The 18,100-nt window shown below is 45.5% G+C and overlaps 1 protein-coding gene across 1 annotated transcript in view; it reads right to left on the reverse strand.

Annotated features, from left to right (window-relative positions):
- The window catches only part of LOC142802750 (uncharacterized), a 33,468-nt gene extending 15,380 nt beyond the window's left edge, over positions 1 to 18,088 (reverse strand). The window contains exons 1-4 of the mRNA XM_075887779.1: positions 17,877 to 18,088; positions 17,363 to 17,473; positions 16,389 to 16,580; positions 13,609 to 13,734 (exon numbers count right to left, since the gene is read on the reverse strand). Coding sequence (XP_075743894.1) covers positions 13,609 to 13,734; positions 16,389 to 16,580; positions 17,363 to 17,473; positions 17,877 to 17,949 — 502 coding nt within the window. The 5' untranslated portion in view covers positions 17,950 to 18,088. The remainder of the gene's footprint in view (positions 1 to 13,608; positions 13,735 to 16,388; positions 16,581 to 17,362; positions 17,474 to 17,876) is intronic.
- Positions 18,089 to 18,100: the final 12 nt, after the last annotated feature.

Below are 18,100 nucleotides of genomic sequence, written 5' to 3' on the forward strand. Positions count from 1 at the left end.
TGACTATTAACGGTGACAAGGTACGCAGTAAAAAAAGGAAGCATCAAAATATACCAAATGCATTGAGCAACACCTTGGTTAAGAACATAATTTTTATAATATTTAAAACAGTATCTTTGAAAAAAAAATCGGCAAGTGGTTATGTCAGCGGGTCATGGAATATGTGTGCGCACTGACGGTGTGTTTTCGGTGCGCGTTAGCAGGCATTTGGCGGCGTACCGTAACAGTAAGTCAACAGCGCAATGTGGGCCGGCAGCATAACTCTGCTTTACGACGAATTAAAGCAGTCGTCGGCAGCCATGAAAAGAGGAAGGATGAGCATCTGTGTGGAGAATCACGCTAATTTCTTGAACGATCACGAAAGCTGTCTAGCAGTGTTTGCTGTTCGCAAAATGTGTGATTCTTTCGAAGCCAAGCGGTGGTCTGGAACCCCTTTAATATGTCTTTCGCATTATTATTATTATTATTAATATTATTATTATTATTATTATTATTATTATTATTATTATTATTATTATTATTATTATTATTATTATTATTATTATTATTATTATTATTATTATTATTATTATTATTATTATTATTATTATTATTATTATTTGCTTTGAGTACATAGAGAACACGAAGACAGGAAATATGGAGTGAACAGGCTGACAACTGCCACCTATATGGGCACAACGCGTGCCTGCTCCATCGTGAAGGGGAGGCAATAGAGGAAATAAGAGAAGAAAGAAGGAGAGGGAAGATGAAAGTTTTTTTGAAAAAACGAAAGAACACACTCGTGCAAAAAAAGTAGTCACATGAGAAATGCCTATAAACGGAATGACCGGGCATTTCAATGCAGCACGAAGGGGCGGGGCTTTCTACTGTTCATCCTGCTTTTGAAGGCCGTCGAGAACTGGGACGAGCGCCTCCAAAAGCTGTTCTACGGCTAGGGCTGCTGGTGTCTGGTGACCGGCTATCAGGGATCTAACGGCATCGACAAACATCTCAAGTAGGTTGATGAGCTGGGCATCGTCTTCGACAGAGTTCGTTTCGTTTGCAATTTTTCCCACTGTAGGAATTCGCTTCGTCGAAAAGGAAACCACATGTCTGATTGACCACGCATATTAACGCGAACTCTCTCAGGATGCGATAAAACACCGTTTATGAATAACTAAACTAGCTCGAACTAACTGTGTGAAAAGACGCGAAAATGCTCCTGCAAAACCTTTTCAATGACGAGGTCGTTTAGCAAATCAGTTACTTGCCATGAGTCATTCGCACCACTTTTTGAGGCAGCTATGCGCGTGTGTTGAGAGGCAGCGCAATGTTTTCGTATCTTTCACACCTATAAGCATAAGTCAATTGTGGGTACAGAATACCACTGCTGTCATGGTCTTTCGCAACTTAAAGAAGACTGCTTTGAAAGACCTCTAGGCATCACCGTTACGTACCTTTATTTACAGTTCTATATTCAGTCATTATTTTTCAGACACTTGAAAATTACTTGGGTGATGCTTACGTTTCCATTATTTTCTTGTGAAAGTGCCACTAAAGTGTGAAAATAATCTTTGTAAAATATTTTATTTGCTTCTCACGATAATCACAAGGGATGCTCTGTTATCAGGAGGGCTACACATAAGCATGTTTTTGTCGCTCTGCTTCTCTCACGAGTTTCATAAACATAGAATTTGATTTTAGCGATATGAAAAGTGATTGCTGCATGAAACTGGGACGATGCATTTCACGCAGCAGTATGTCACAGAAATATAATGACGCATTTCTGTGACGGAAATACGTCATTAAAGTCTTCATGGACCCCAGCACCAAAAAATGTCACGTTGAAAGAAAGAAAGAAAGAAAAGGAAAAAAAGAAAGAACAAAAGAAAAAATGAAAGAAAGAAAGGAAGAAAGAAAAAAAGAAAGAAAGAAAGAAATGAACAATTTCGAAGGAATGGGGCCATGTTGAAAATATCCCGATATTTTCTTGTAGTGGCTTACTGATCCAAAACGACCACCTCAAACGTTGTATCCCACGGCAGGAAACAAAAGTTGTACTGAAGAAAGATCAGCAGAAAGGCACGTTTGTTCTGTGTTACTTATTTTTTATACTTCAAAGTCAAGAATGATTGCTACAGACTATGTGCCTAATTACGGAGTACAGTGCAGCCAGCACAGTACGTGAAATACTTCTCTTGAAAGCCGGAAAAACGGAGACAAAACCAGTGGTAAAGCATATATGAATACATACATGAATAACGAAAAATGGCAGCGCATATATTTTTTTTTCACAGCAAAGGACGTCGTAATACAATAGTCTTCTGTATGGAGGCACTGCGTGACACATAGTGCCATCTGGCAGTGATGTGATGAAATGAAAGTTTATTTAGAAAGCACAACCACTTGAAGATAGCAGCCGTGGGTCATTTTATTTATGGCCCCTAAATTTTTTCGGCGAATTGTAGATAACACCCAATTTTTTGTTCCTAGCATCGTATTGTCGGCGCAGCGTAATAAACCTTTTGGTCTTTAGATTTACGTATCTATGTATTTTATAAATAAAAACACGCATGGCCTTCACTTACGTATTAATGTTCCGCCTCGAGAATGCGTAATATATGCTTTTTTATTGACTATGTTCACGAGTATGAACACAGCCTCCAGATCAAGATGGGTGGGCTTCCAGCTTAGGGCTAAACTTTTGCCGTGTGGCTGAATTGTTGGACAGGCACCAACAGGCAACCAGACAGACAGACCAATTTTTAGTGTATGAGGGCCTCTAGTATTTGTGTATACTGGCTGAATGAACTTTCCTTTGACAAAATTTCTGCACTGAAATATCCCAATAGTGACTATTCAAAATAAAACAGCTACGGAGCAGAAACCTGGAGACTTACAAAGAGGGTTCTGCTTAAATTGAGGACGACGCGGCGAGCATAGGAAAAAAAATGGTAGGGGTAACCTTAATAGACAAGAGAGCAGAGTGGATTAGGGAACAAACGGGGGTTAAGGATATCATAGTTGAAATCAAGAAGAGGAATTGGACATGGGCCGGGCATGTAGCGCGTAGACAGGATAACCGCTGGTCATTAAGGGTAACTAACGGGATTCCCAGAGAAGGCAAGTGGGTTAGAGGGAGGCAGAAGGTTCGGTAGGAAGAAGAGATTAAGAAGTTTGTGGGTATAAATTGGCAGCAGCAAGCACAGGACCGGGTTAACTGAAGAACATGGGAGAGGCCTTTGTCCTGCAGTGGACGTAGTCAGGCTGATGATGATGATTATGATGATGATGAAAATAAAACAACTGCGGCATAAATGTTCAGATTTGGCGTTCGCGGATACAGACACAGTCACAGCGTTATTATTATGCGGGCTCGAACGTCCCAAAACCAATAAATGATTATCACAGACGCTGTAGTGGGCCCACGAAATCTCCCGACTATCTGGCGTTTTTTAGCGTGCACTGAAATCACACAGCACACTGGCCTCTACCATTTCGCCTACGTCGATATGCGACCAGCATGGTCCAGATCGAACCCACGACCTTCAAGCCAGCAGCCGAGCAACGTAGCCGCTACACAACCACAACGGACAAGTTACAGCATTCGCTACGTGTCTGCAATAAAGTAAGAACATGTGAAAAGCAGCAGTGCGGCATATAGATAATAAACGGTACACCCAAGTTGCGGTTGCTCCGTGCGACTATAAACGGCACCCTCCTGTTTGCGGTTCGCGACCCCAAACTGATAGACATTTCTCCCTTATTAATAAATGTCTCAGCAGCAAGAACATTTGCTATAATTGTTTTTACTCTCAGTGTGACGCAAGAATTCAATAGTAATTGCTCCCGTTGTTTATATACTTTGTTCTCGTTAACGTACGTTTATTAAGAAATGTGTCAGCAGCAAGAGCATTTTCTATAATTGTTTTTACTCTCGGTGTGACGCAAGAATTCAATAGTAATTGCTCCCGTTGTTTATATACTTTGTTCTCGTTAACGTACCGTTCTTTTTTTAATGCGAAGCATTTCTTAGTAAACTACGGCGACTTTGCGCGTATCTATTTATCTAGCCGCTGACTACATCTCAGCTATCGGAGTAGGCATGATATTCATGGAAGAGGCCGGTATAGCCTTAGCCATGCGTAACCCAAAAGCCACCTTAGTTCTCACGGATTTCCAGGTGGCGTATCGCAATTTAGCCAGAGGTCAAGTCGGCCGGTTAACACATTTGTAGTGGGGAATTCCTTGTAGTGGGGAACTCCTTTGTACATTCGATTCTGCAACAGGCTGTGGCCCGTCGTTAAGAATGTCAGTGGATACAAATGCTATGGGTACAAGGGCACACAGGAGTTAGAGGCAATGAATGTGCTCTTGCATTGGCCCACGATCTCTTACACCGGGCCTCCGTTGCTTCATCCACAGTGCACCTTCTTGCTGACCCGATTATCCACAGCCCCTCCTTTCTTATACTGGCATCCTGCAACACACCAGGCTGAGTAGACGCACTCTACACCCACCTGACCCTAAATTAGATAAAGCATCGCAGGTCACGTGGAGACGACTACAATCATCAGCATTTACAATTCCTTATGTATTGTCCAAGATTGACCTCTCGATGTACAATTCGCAGTGTAGGTTCTGTCCCCAGACGGCCACTTTATTTCATATAGTCTGGGAGTGCCAAAACAATCATAGTAGATCGGCCAATCATAACCCTACAATCGTCGAGTGGGAGGTGACCCTGTCCAGCTCTGACCCAGTGCAGCAACAGGCCCTGGTCGACCGAGCCCGGATGGCGGCAATAGCCAACGGTCTTCCGGACTAGGAGGTCCAACCACTACAGTGGCTTATTTATTATCAATAATTGTGTTATTCTCTCTCGGAGGAAGAGGAGGAGGAGCTCTTCTCCATCGATGAAGAGGGATTTCATCTTCATCGATGAAGAGGCACTAGTCTTGCCCTTTTATGTTGGTCTGTGACGGACGAGTGAAATTTATCTTAAGGCCAGCCTGGTATTGGTAGGCTGATGTATCGATGCGTCAGCAGTAATGATAAGTCAACATGTAAATACGCGAAAATGTCCAATTCATGTTTTATTACTGGCTCTTGTTTACCTTGCAATGTGCATACGTGTATCTATCTTTTTCTGACACATTTTTGTGTGGCTGTGCTTGTGTCAACCATCGAATGTACACGTTCTTTCCACGTGATCTCATATCCATGTTCATGCGAAGCCTGTTTTGTCGTCATCGTTAATATATGTCGAACAAGAAAATGTTCTGTTGAAACGTTAATTACGTCTGTGACAACAAAATTTTTCTAAACCGTGACAGTCCAATGAGGATTTGGCAGGCCAATTGGTGGTGACAAGGTTCACGAATGCAACATTCTGACCTCGTTCACGGCGTAATTTTTTAGAGGCGACGCTCCTCTTAGTCAAGCCTTGTCCTGCATCACGCGTAACCAGCAGTATACCTCCCGATCAGTATAATAAGTTGCGCTGCCTCATCACCAATTCTCGGCTCATTTCCTAGATGCTGTTGGTCCGATCGAAGTGTGTGAAATGGCATAGACACACGGACGGATGGACGGAAGCATGGACGGGCGCACGCACAGACGGGCGGATGCACGGACGTACCAACGGAAGCACGGACGGATGGACAGATGAACGTATGAAAGCATGGGTGGACGGATGGACTCATGCACGAATTAACGGACGCACGCCCGTATAGACGGGCGGATGGACATACGCCCGCACTCACGCATGCACGCACGCAGGTATGCATGGGGGACGGATGGAAGCATGAGTGGAAGCATGAGTGGATGAACAAATGGACGTATGGACGCACGCATGGACGGACGCTTCGCCCCATTCATCATTCACTCCGTGTTTACGCTTCAACAGGGCATCATCAAGTGTGAGGCCCACGGGACAGCTTTATGCTCCCCTATGGTAGAGTACCTATAGTACTCTAAATAATTACCCACTTTTAAATGCGAAGCATTTCTTTGTCACGCGATGTCACGTGTCGTGCTTCGGCGTATTCCACATACCCCGCCCCCCTGGTGGTGGTGGTGATAGTGGTGGTAGTGATTAGAAGAGGAAGAAAGTGCCTAATTTCTGCAGCCCGGTAGGGAGCACGGCGCAGCGCCTAAGCGTGCTCGCACCTCGCGTATCGTGCCGCATGGTTGCGTCTCGTGCCAACTGTTTGCTCCCTCCCCTCTCTAGCTTCCCAAAACCGACTGCTCGAGCTGCACAACCGTTCACTGGCCACCCAGTATATGTATACGCACTGGATCACACATCAGCGTCCCACTACTCGTTGAAGCTAACGCCTCTCCTTCATTCATTGCATAAGAATAATAAACGCGAAATAACACTTACGCATTCCCAAACCATACCCAATTACGCAACATTCACGCGACACCCTCAGCACTCTGCGGCGCGGCGTTTACTCAAGTTCACCCCGTAGGAAGATGCGGGAGGCATTGCTTCTGAACAGAGACTTTCGGCAGGAGGGCCTGCTTTCACCAGAGTGATGACTCTGACAAAGGCTGGCCTTCCTGCCGAAAGGAGGCTTTCTGCTCTCCCATAGTAGAGTACGAAGTACTCTAAGCTGTTGAACGCTTCTTCTAAATACTCTTACCTGTCACTTCGTATTCACGTAGCGGGGATCACTTTCCGCTATCTCATTGTAGAATACCAAATACTCTGAATGGTTAAACACTTTTTCTATACATACAAAATGCAAGTAAGTTAGTTGTGAATGTTATCAATAATGGAGTGTGTGTTGTGCGAGCCGGGACAGCACAAAGCTATCTCGCAGTAGAGTACATCGTAATCTAAATCGTTTAACCTTTGGTCTACACCAAGCTTTTTTCTTAGTTTTACGGGAAGGTTATTCCCCAAAGAAGAGTACATGGTACTTTGAATTGTCTGAAATTTGTTTTAAACACACGTCTTACTGGGTTTACATGCCTGTGGTGGAAATCGTTGCGCATAAAAAACGAAAATCTTGGCAGCAACACAGAGCGACTGCGTAGGAATAATTTCACAGTTGTTTCTTTTCACGTCATCCCGTATTCATGTTCATGTAAATGAAGTCTGTTTCGTTTTGGTATGACGTGAAAGGTTTTTTTTTTCGGCGCCAGGAGAGCTTGTCAGCAGATGCCCAAGGATCTGCGAAAACGGACAACACGAAACGGCTGCGGTAAAAAAACATACCGAAACGTTCTCGAAATGTGCCACAGGAGTGGTGTGAAGATGACGATGATGATGATGACGATGTTAATGTTGAATTGATGGCGACAATGTTGATGTTGAATTGATGACGACGATGTTGATGTTGAATTGATGACGATGTTGATGTTGAATTGATGACGACGATGTTGATGTTGAATTGATGACGACGATGTTGATGTTGAATTGATGACGACGATGATGAAGACGATGACGATAACGACGACGGTGGTGGTGGTGGTGGTGATGGTGATGGTGGTGGTGGTGGTGATGAAGATGATGATGATGATGATGATGATGATGATTGTGGCGGTGGTGGTGGTGAAAAATTTATCTTGGTCCAGGAGCGGTGTACTTTTTTGTATAGTCTGCTCTTTTGTATAGTTTTAGATTCAAAATTACACATACAGGATTGCTTCGTGTATAAAGTCAAGTATCCCGCTCACGTGAGGACTTTCGTACCGGGAAAAAACATGACACTGCGTGAATGAACGCGTATGGGATCATACTGTGTCGATTACAAGAACAGGAGGAGTGAACTTCTCACACAATGCGGCTCGTGCATGCGTATGAGGCCATTATAAAAACGCTGGAAATTCTGGGCAGAAACAAACAGACATTTGGGCACATCAGCTGTCAGAAGCTCTTTATATAAAGGAAGTGGTCGACAACTGCGTAAGCGATATTTCCATTACTCTGTGTACACAGAAAGAAGCTGTGCGCAGCTTTTGTTGACGTGAGATAAGTTTGAGGCGTGTTTACTCTCTTTTTCTTCGACCCTCTTCCTACTTTTAGGGAAGTGGGAAAAGTGAATATAAGCAGCAATCAACTCAATAAAGCCAGTTTATAGTTCACGCTCTTTCCATCACCGTTTTTCATCCCGTGTTCGTCTGAGTATATGCTCAATGGCTCCCACCACAAGCACTTTCTATGTAAATCCGCACGCAAACACAAACAACAGCGTCCCACACAACTGTAATTTATCATATTCAGTGGATAGCTTACTTACATGCAGCCTAGCTTTTAAAAAACAGAATGCAGCTCAAATCAAATGCTCCTAAAAAATTAAACATGCCATTTGAATCAAGCCTGGAGAGACCTGTGGTGTAAGAGCCGTAAAACCTCGCCATAAAGGAATGAATGGCATCCTGCTTCAACACCGGGGGATCGACGCGTGCGACGAAGAATTTTTTTTTAGGAAAGTATCGCTAGTACCCTGGTTTGGTTTTGGAGCTTAGAATCAAGCTCCTTCACTCCATATTGCTTTTGACCAAGCTTTCGACTGCTTGAACATGGAAAGATTTCATTTCATTAAATAAACGAATTTTTCCTGTAGAAATGCCGGCCTTCACAGGGCGAGTAGTGAGAACTACGAATTATAAGAAGTATGTTAAGATAACATTAATTGAATTCACCTTTGGATACACAGGTCACATGAAAGCAGACTGGGGAGGGGAAAAGAAGAAGGTAGTGAGCGTGTTGTTTTAAAGACTTAGCTCCTAATGCTTTCTTTAACGTCCTCGGTTCATGAATATCCTGCCGGAAACCTTTTTTGAAACGCAATGTTCGCAAACTCACACATTCTTTTTGCACTGACAATACGTATATGTCTTGGATAAGTGCACACTAAGTACGAACCTCATAACTTTGTCACATATCTATATATGTACAATTGTAACCACGTCTGTATTACACCGTGGTGTGGCAGCAGCCGCATATTTGCTTTGAAAAATTCCCGAGCCACGCAGAAACAATCTTCCTACTTATCCTTACATCTACAAGTGTACTGTTTCAAACAAAAACCCTTTAATTGAAAAAGTACCATCTAAATGCTTCCTATAAATTCTCCTCGAGTATAAATCTTCCTAAATCCTTGCCATACTAATAGCAGTCACAATCTCAACTATTTAATACCAACAGTTATCTCGGCGCCAAAAATTCATCCAGAAAAGAAAACAAAGGAACATTTAGACACAAGGCGTGCTCTCCATCGAGAAGTAGGAGTTACGAAAAGCCTTATATAGCCCACTCTACCGCTGGTACTGATGTAGATGTAGATCCTAAACTCGTAGCTGACACTCAACCTGGGGGATCAGCCAAGAATCGGGTAGCTTAACAAAAAAAGCGAATGTATATATTTAAATACTGGCGTAAAGAAAATTTACTGATTTCTCTAGACAGCATTTTTTTTTGTCTTGCTGCTGTTCATTCAGTCTTGCATAAACTGGAAAGAACAAAAGACCTAATGAAACTACTGCTACATTTGCCCCGAAGAAATTTATACATATCAGCTTTTAGCCATCATCCCTCTTCCACCAAGCGTCAGCTTTTTGTCGGTCTCTCATCACGTTTACTGACACTGCAAGATGTGCTTCTTCTATCCTCCCGCATGACCATAGTCCTAACGACCTACGCGTTCATCTGGCATCGTCTTTGATGGCACGACAAGATGCTTCGTTGCAAGGCATTGCACGTTCACACTACCCTCACATCTATCGAAAAGGCTCCCGGCGTCCCATTAGGCGTGCAATGAGCCGAGTCGGGCCACGTACGCGTAAGCATGCAGGCTGAGTTTCTGCCCCTCTGGTGCCTTGTCGTAAGGAATGACCATGACGACGAGAGCAGGAACTGTCCGTGAGGCATTACACGAAACTGCACTCGACACTTACGCACTCATGGACTACCCACAATGTTTAGCTTCCGGTGAACGCTTCCGCTGCCTATTTCTGCGAATCCGGTTTCCTGCGCCTTATTACCGGGGACACATTGCTCCTTTTCTGTGAGGTCACGTGACAACCCTTACTTTTACTACCATATCTCTTGTTTCCGCTTATTCGTTATTTTTATGGCCCTTGCTTCCACACATCCATACCAGGCGGTCAGATGAGGTTTCCGTTTCCTCTTTTTTTTTTCACTGTAGGGACCAATCTTCATTAGCAGTACAGTGTTATAGTACCGTGACAGAAAGATTGTGCCTGAACTTGGGCGCCGAAATTCAGATAACGCTGATTGCCTCTTCATCATTCGATCCTGACACGGCACCAACCACATGTTTCATTCATGTATCACCTTCAGGTACGATTCTGAACAGGAAAGGTAACATTATCAGCTGCTACACGCCTTTCCAATTGATGCAGTCAGGCATGTACGCGGCACTTTTCCAAGTAGCACGAGTGTGGCAGTGTGCCGGTACACTTTGCTTAACTTACTTAAAGAACCCACATCCCTCATTTCACGCTGTCAGTACATTATTCCATTTGCTTGTTGGCGCGCAAGAAATGAAGCGTTCTGTATCAGCCAATGCACACAGAATGTAAACTAAGAAGAATGGTACGGGCTCAATGTATAAAATTTAAATAAATCCTCTACTATAAATAATGCAGTATCCATCATTGACGCGTGATATGAAAATGCGACGGAGCCCCTAATATTAATGCACGCGTGCGCGTGCCCATGTGTGCGTCGGCACCGGTCGGCACGGAATCCAGCGAGCGAATCGACAGGAATGAGGGCACATTCTGCTCGCGCTCACATATAGAGTATTTTGAGCGAAATATAAGAGGGAAAGAACGGCTTACCAACATTCCGGCATTTAATTATGTTTGAATTTATAAGCAAATTTTGGATAGTTTTGATTGTTAAAGCAGCGATTCTCAACCGGCTTTTGCTAGTAAAATCGGATATGTAAGCGACGTGTATAGGTTGTCAGGATGAAGAAAAAAAATGTACACCATTCTACAGAATGAAAAAAAAAAACACCAGGCTTGCGCGGAAGGTGCAGCACAGTCACAGCGAAAGCTAGAACAGCGGCCTTTCAGAGCCTTTTCTACACTCGTTCTACACTTGTTCTACACTTGTTGGGAACCCACTATACGGCATTAATAATTTTTGGGTAGTAGGCTGGCATTTACTATGCTATCCTTCGTCATTCTTCTGAGAAGCGTGGTATCCGCTGAACACTCAAAATTTTGCGTTAATTGTACATTCAGTAGCTCACGACGATGAAGTATTATGTCTTAAGTGGGTATGCGTCAAAGTTATTAAGTGATCGAAAACGAGCTTTTGTAAGGGGTTGGAGCATTGGACGACCCACTCGTTACGCTATTCGCGGTGTGCGACGCCTGGTTGTTCTTTTGCTGTTCTAAAACGCTCCATTGCTTATATTATACCACAGTTCCTTTCCCGACATCAAGCCTGCCTAAGGGAAGTGTGCGAGAGAGTCCCAAGCACCGGCATGGCTCGGTGGTAGAATACTGGGCTGGCACAACGCGGAACCGAGCCTCACTTTGTCCTTGGCACAAGGCTTTCTTTTATTTCGCGTAACATTAGTTAGACACCGGCGGCGGCGGCGGAAAACTACGGCGCTGCGCGTGATTCGAGTGTTTATCTCTTTACAGCTTTCGGTGTAGAAAAAAAAAATCGCAGCATATTCACGGAGTGAATAATGATGAGTGCGGCGAAGCATCCATCAGTCCGTCCACGCTTCTGTGTGTTCGTTCGTTCTTACTTCCATCCGTGCATTTGTCCCGGCATTCGTCCATGTGTCCATCTGTGCGTCAGACGATGGACGCGGATGATTCACGGTTTACCGATAAAACTCTCCGAAGCTTGATTGATTTGTGGGGTTTAACGTCCCAAAACCACCATATGATTATGAGAGACGCCGTAGTGGAGGGCTCCGGAAATTTTGACCACCTGGGGTTCTTTAACGTGCACCCAAATCTGAGCACACGGGCCTCAACATTTCCGCCTCCATCGGAAATGCAGCCGCCGCAGCCGGGATTTGAACCCGCGACCTGCGGGTCAGCAGCCGAGTACCTTAGCCACTAGACCACCGCAGCGGGGCAACTCTCCGAAGCTTCGCCCCACTCATTAACGTTCCCTCAGTGGATATGCTGTGAGGGGGTTACTAACATACATGCATACATACAGGTGACGACCAACCCACGCCTTGTGAAGCAAAACTTGCCCAGAAATTGCTTACGCTTCGCCTTATCAAAGGCGGAACGTGATAACGTTATCTGCCCCTGTGAACATCGTCATCAACCATTCTGCAAGGAAGGGAACGTTTGTGGATATTTAGTGAAATAGTCCGCTTTGAACATTTGAACAGCCTAGTGCAATAATTTCGCAGCTGAAGCACAGTGAATAATTTTATATGTAATCTTGTTCTTGTTCACCTGTTGCCCGTGGCGCATTCCCACCTTGGGGGAATGTCATCTAGGTAGCGAATCGCCGACGACTAATATCAGTTCATCAATTTATTATTAATGTTCCCATGCAAATGCATCACTTTGACAGGATATTACAAGAGTGCTAGCAGTCATGCATAAGAGAGCTAGCATTCGTAAGAAATCTAGAGAGAAGACAAGAAAAAAGAGGAAGGCCGGGAGGTTAACCAGGAGGTGTTGAGAGCAGGGTGGTGGCTACCGCTCGGCGTTGGTGGAGAAGTGCTTGCAGACGTTAAGGCTCTTCACTGAGCAGGCCGCTATGGCAAAGCAAGCTTCGTTGAGGGGTGCCACTTCTCGCCAGCTGTCAGAGTTAGGGCAGTAGCGCTCCACCTCCGCTATGATGTTCGTGCCTGAGGTTAGCCGGAAGTAGAAAAGAGGGGTCAGTAGTTTTATGCAAAGCAAAAGGGCTTCAAAGAGGCATGCTGGATATATGCATCTGCAGTGGTGATAGCGCAGCAGTAGTAGTACTAATACTAGTAGCAATAGCAATAGTAAAAATGATAGTAATAGTTGTAATAATGTTAGTAGTACACAGTTGTACTGAATACTGTGGAAACTATAGTGCAATCCTATATATTGTAAACCTATTTAACACAAGGAAACTGTAAATTGGAAATTCCAAGGTTTTTTTCGTAAATATAGATGAAAATAGTCTTACGGCTTGTGAAGTGTCTATCTTGATTTCTGTTTAGCGTGATAACCTGGTCTCGCTTTACTCCGTTCTTTGAGCACGCAACTTTCCTGCAACTTTCACAGCGTGCCACTCACCCATATCTACCGAATAACTGAACTCAGCCTTGCACTTGCCCTGAAGCGCACGGACACGGCCGTACAAGCGCGCCAATCGTGTATAGTGAGCTACCGAAGGCCGACGAGTCAGCCGTGAAGGCTTCGCATAGTCCCGCGACAGCAGCGGCGAGGCTCCGAGAGAGCGCAGCTGCGACGCCCGTCCCGAGACAATCGCTTAGCTGAACGTCACACCTGCCACGCTTGCGCTCCGGTGGCTCAAGCTCATTGCTCCACGATAAATGAGGTTGCGAGAACTGGGATGGTAGAGCTTTCGTGTTAGAGTACCATGATATATATGGTGGTCTCGATGAACACAGCGACAAAATAAGTCCGAGTAGTTCGTGACACGGCAAAGACACTACTCACCGTCGTACCCACCGATGATGTACAGATTGCCGTTGAAAATCGCTGTGGCGAAGCTGCTGCGGCAGCTCCTAATGGGGTTCATCTGATGCCACGTAAGCGGCTCTTCTCCATCTCCACTGCACAGAACTGTGAAGGGGATACGAAAAAACAATCTGTAAATTCGTAAATTACTTTTGTAGCGCAAGTGCTATAGCGGAAACAGTCGAGAGTAATAGCTGAGCAGCTGAGCGGGCCCAGCAGAGGGGTGGAGGGGCCATTGGAGCGCCAAACCACGGCCGCTGCATAAGGTTTTTCAATCCGTGGCAAAACAAAATGACGAATAAAATAGTCAAACGAATGCTCTGCATGTTTGAGCGGAAAAAGCGGAGCGCATTGTTGCGTCGCCTGTTGAGTATGGTTGAAGCTACTGTCGATCGAGCAGATGCTTTGTCTGAAGAGCGCCCACACGCTGATTCTCTGTGCACGCTCCGCTGAGGTGACGAAATGAGCGGGCGAGCGCCGAAGCATTCTCAAAGAATCTGATGGGTACAGAAGCATGCAGCGCGTCATAAAAATTCTGGCAGATTTTCAGTCGCTATCGTGGACCACAAAGAATACCTCCTCTCGTTCGTCTCACTTTACACCTATATGGCAGAAGTAGCTGAACAGGTAGCGATGGCTATGGTGCTACTATATCCTAAACGCACTACCATTTACACTGACTCCCGACCTGCTTACGGGCCTTTCAGTCGGGTCTAGTCTCAAAAAAAAAGGCAGCTAGGGTCCTTAAAGGCAGGTACCTGAGAGACGAACCTCATGACATCATCTGGTTGCCGGCTCACTTAGGTTCGGACGTAATACCGGGCCGTCCAAATCCAAATGAGATCACTCATAATCGTGCGCGAGGATTCGTGGGTCGCGGAGATTGGGAGCACCCTAGTGGTTTGAAACAGCTCGAGTTCCGCTCGTCACTTTTCCCGAGATTAGCTCACACTACATAGCATTAGACGAGTGTTCCCATCTCTTCACCATCAACTTAATAGAGCTTAATCTATCACAATGAGAATGCTCCAAACGGACTCTTACCCCTCAAAGAACTTCTTGATTGATTGATGTGTGGGGTTTAACGTCCCAAAACCACCATATGGTTATGAGAGACGCCTCAAAGAACTTCTTGAGTACGGTACATGCGCGATGGACCGAACATGCACAGACTGCGAAGTTAGCTCATTAAAACATATGCTCAGGCGATCTCCTGCGTTGAAGGACTACTGTCAAGAAGCCTGGTGGACCGCTGCTATCAAAGATCTCATTTACGACGTCCAGCTCCTGGCTGTCCGGAAGGCCCATGAGAGGGCGGACAGGCTCGGCCTCCCCGTCCCGACATGGGTCTAGTCACGAGTCCGATGTATACGCATCTCATCCTCTTCCTTCCGAGCTAAATAAAGTCTTATGTCGCTCTTTCTCACTCCGTAAAATCACTGGCTCGTTCAGCCGCGCACGCGCAGCTTGTGTCTCCACTCGTTCGCCGATCCCGCTGATCCACTCAGCTATTACTTCCTACAATGTCCTGCGCTGCAAACGTCGACAAAAACATTTTTTATGTGGGCAGTGATGTCTACACTTTTCCAGTTTTAACGGTTATATTGCGCTTATTTGATACGTGAGATTTAACATCCCAAAAGCACCTTATGTATACGAGAGACGCCGTAGCGGAGGGTTTCGAAAATTTCAACCACCTGGTCCTCTTTACTAAGCGCCCAAATCTGGTCACACGGGACCAAAGCATTTTCGCCTCCATCGAAAATGCAGCCGCCGCAGCAGGAATTTGATCCCGCATCTGCGGGTCAAAAACCGAGTATCCAGCAGACCACCACGGCGGGGCTGTTATTCTGCGCTATTTTGTAGCTTATAATACATAATACGCGATTTCTAAAGTTACTTTGAGTTCAAGTTTCTTCATATTTCATTAGGCATTTTCCTTACCACTTGTGTCAAATATTGTAAACAACGCATGTTTTATCGTTTTTTTTAATTTCATAATAGGTGCTCCAACAAACTTCAGCCAGTTAAATAATGGCCCCTTATCTGCATATTACACCGCAAATGTCGTCGAAAGACGATAGTCTTTCGTCTGGAGAGAGTGAACAAAATGTTTATTTGATGTTCTGCGCAAGAAAATCTGTGAATGGTATTCTGGAGGCGCTGCGTTAGAAAGCCTCGAGCGTGCAGCAGAGGCGAACGAGCACATCTAGTCACGTCACACGTGAGACATAAGCGCTATCTGGCAGTTGTCTTGGAAAACGAAGCGCGTGCGCCCTGCGTGCCCGTCTCGTTGGTGATAAGGTGTAGTACGCAAGGCGACGGGTAGAGGCCACCACCGGGTCATCTTCGCAAAGCATTGGAAACACTTGCCTTTTCGTGCAAGTGTTGCACGGCCAGCGCAACGTGATAAACGCTACGGTCCTTAGAATTACCTATGTATGCCTTTTCTAGTAAAAAATGCACATACATACATACCAACGTGTTGTTATGGTGCCTCATATATGCGCAATATTGTTTTTGAATTGACAATCGCGCAAGTATGAACGCTGAACGGTGAGCAATATTGGTGGGCGTTGCGGATGGGGTCCGCCGTTTGGAGTATCGCTTGGCCATTTTGCTGCCGTTTAGGGTACCGTTAAAGGCGGACAAACAAATATACAGAAAGACACAGACAGACTAAATTTTTTGCGTTGAAGGTCCCCAAGAAAGACTACCATGTTTGAAACAAATAAACCATCGATGCTCGGTCAGCATACCCGATTGCAGACGTCGGCGGCCATTGTATCCACCGATGACGTAAATGCGGCCATCGAATACCACCATCTGATGACAGCAGCGGGGACTTGGCAGCCTCTTCGCCACGCACCACGTGTCCTGGGAGGGCGTGTACACTTCCACACTGGCATGCACCTTCAGACCACTCACTCCACCACTCACGTATATTCGCCCTGTAAAAAATGAAGTTAGCATTATAGGTAAAAAAGAATCTCTGCTGAAGCAATCAATATAAGTTGTGTCACAGTGCTTGTGCTTTACGACATATTACGCTATTATACGGTACCTTCGATGTTAGCATAGAATTACTCTGAAGAGGTTTGAGAACAGAAATAGAAGGCAGTGACAATTGCTCGGCATCACCGTCGGCCAGCGGCTGCAACGAGTTGGGCGCAGGTGCAGTGCACGCTGTCACTATTTTTTTTCCTTTGTCTACCGCACCCGGCAAACCAGACAGCCGTTTTCGCATGCATGATTGGAGTCACCACGAAGCGAGCATCTCACACGCGAAAAGAGCATTGCGCACGATGCTTACTACTATACGCTTGCGCTAAACTCGTCGCAACTTCACTGCTCCAGGCACAAGTCATTTTTTTTCGATTCCTTCTACAGTATCGTCCTTAATGAAAGGGAACCTGTGAGCGCGTGGCCTGTGCTCTGCGGCGGCTGCCTACAGCACCGTCAACTGAGAGCCAAATAAAATAAAAGACGCCCACTTTTGCCATCATACATTGCCAAACAAGATAACAAGTCATGGCCGGTGGACAAGCGCTTAGACAACGCTGCCGCTCCGTTCCCTAAACACCACCAAAAGCGGCCATGCTTTTTCTTTCAGCTCTCAGTTGATGGTGCTTTGGGAAGCCGCCGAAGAGCGCCGGTCACTTGCTCGTGTGTTTCTTTTCATAAAAAAATTGGCAGTGTACATTTTTGGCAGCACTGCATTGTCGTAACTTGCCTTTAAAAGCACAAGCGCTTCCGTTACTTCGCTGTCTCGTCATGGCGCGCACCAAGGTCCATTGGTTGGAGCTGGGGCTGTAGCGCTCCACAGAGGCGATGCACCCACCGGCTGCATTACAAAAGACCGTAATTACTAATACTTACTTGTCTTACACAACAGTCTTTGCGTTTTTGAGTATGTCCTTTCATGCAGACACTTGAAACCAGAGCTAATGTCAGCGGCTCCCTTAGCAGTCTTGCAAAAAAGCCAAGGCAATGAACGAACGTTCCAATACCCGACAAGAGGCACCTCGGCTGTTTAACTAGGCCGCAAGACCTCGCGAGCCTGTGTCAGTCTTACGTAAGTCCAAGGTAAGGTGCTAACTACGGCCAGGACACAGATACCAAAGATCTGGGTGCCTGGATAGAGCAGAGCAGATCTTTAGGCAGGAGTTGAGTAAGAGATTACACTCACTCACCACACGCACTCTTTTACTAACAGTGCACACACTACGTTTCGCAGTGCCACGTACCATTGCAGCCTCCGATGGCGTACACGTAGTCTTCTAGTGCGACGACGGAGACGTAGCCCCTTGCGATTTTCATGGTTGAACAGCTCTGCCACGTGCAGCTCTCCAAGTCAAAGCAGTCACAGGAGCGCAAAAACGAGTTCTCCCGCACTCCACCCACCACGTACAGCCGATTCTGCAGCAATGCTATGCCGTGGTATGCCCTGCCGAATAAACACGCGTCTTCC

This window comes from Rhipicephalus microplus, chromosome 3 (genome assembly GCF_043290135.1).
Source record: "Rhipicephalus microplus isolate Deutch F79 chromosome 3, USDA_Rmic, whole genome shotgun sequence".
Taxonomy (NCBI): Eukaryota; Metazoa; Arthropoda; class Arachnida; order Ixodida; family Ixodidae; genus Rhipicephalus; species Rhipicephalus microplus.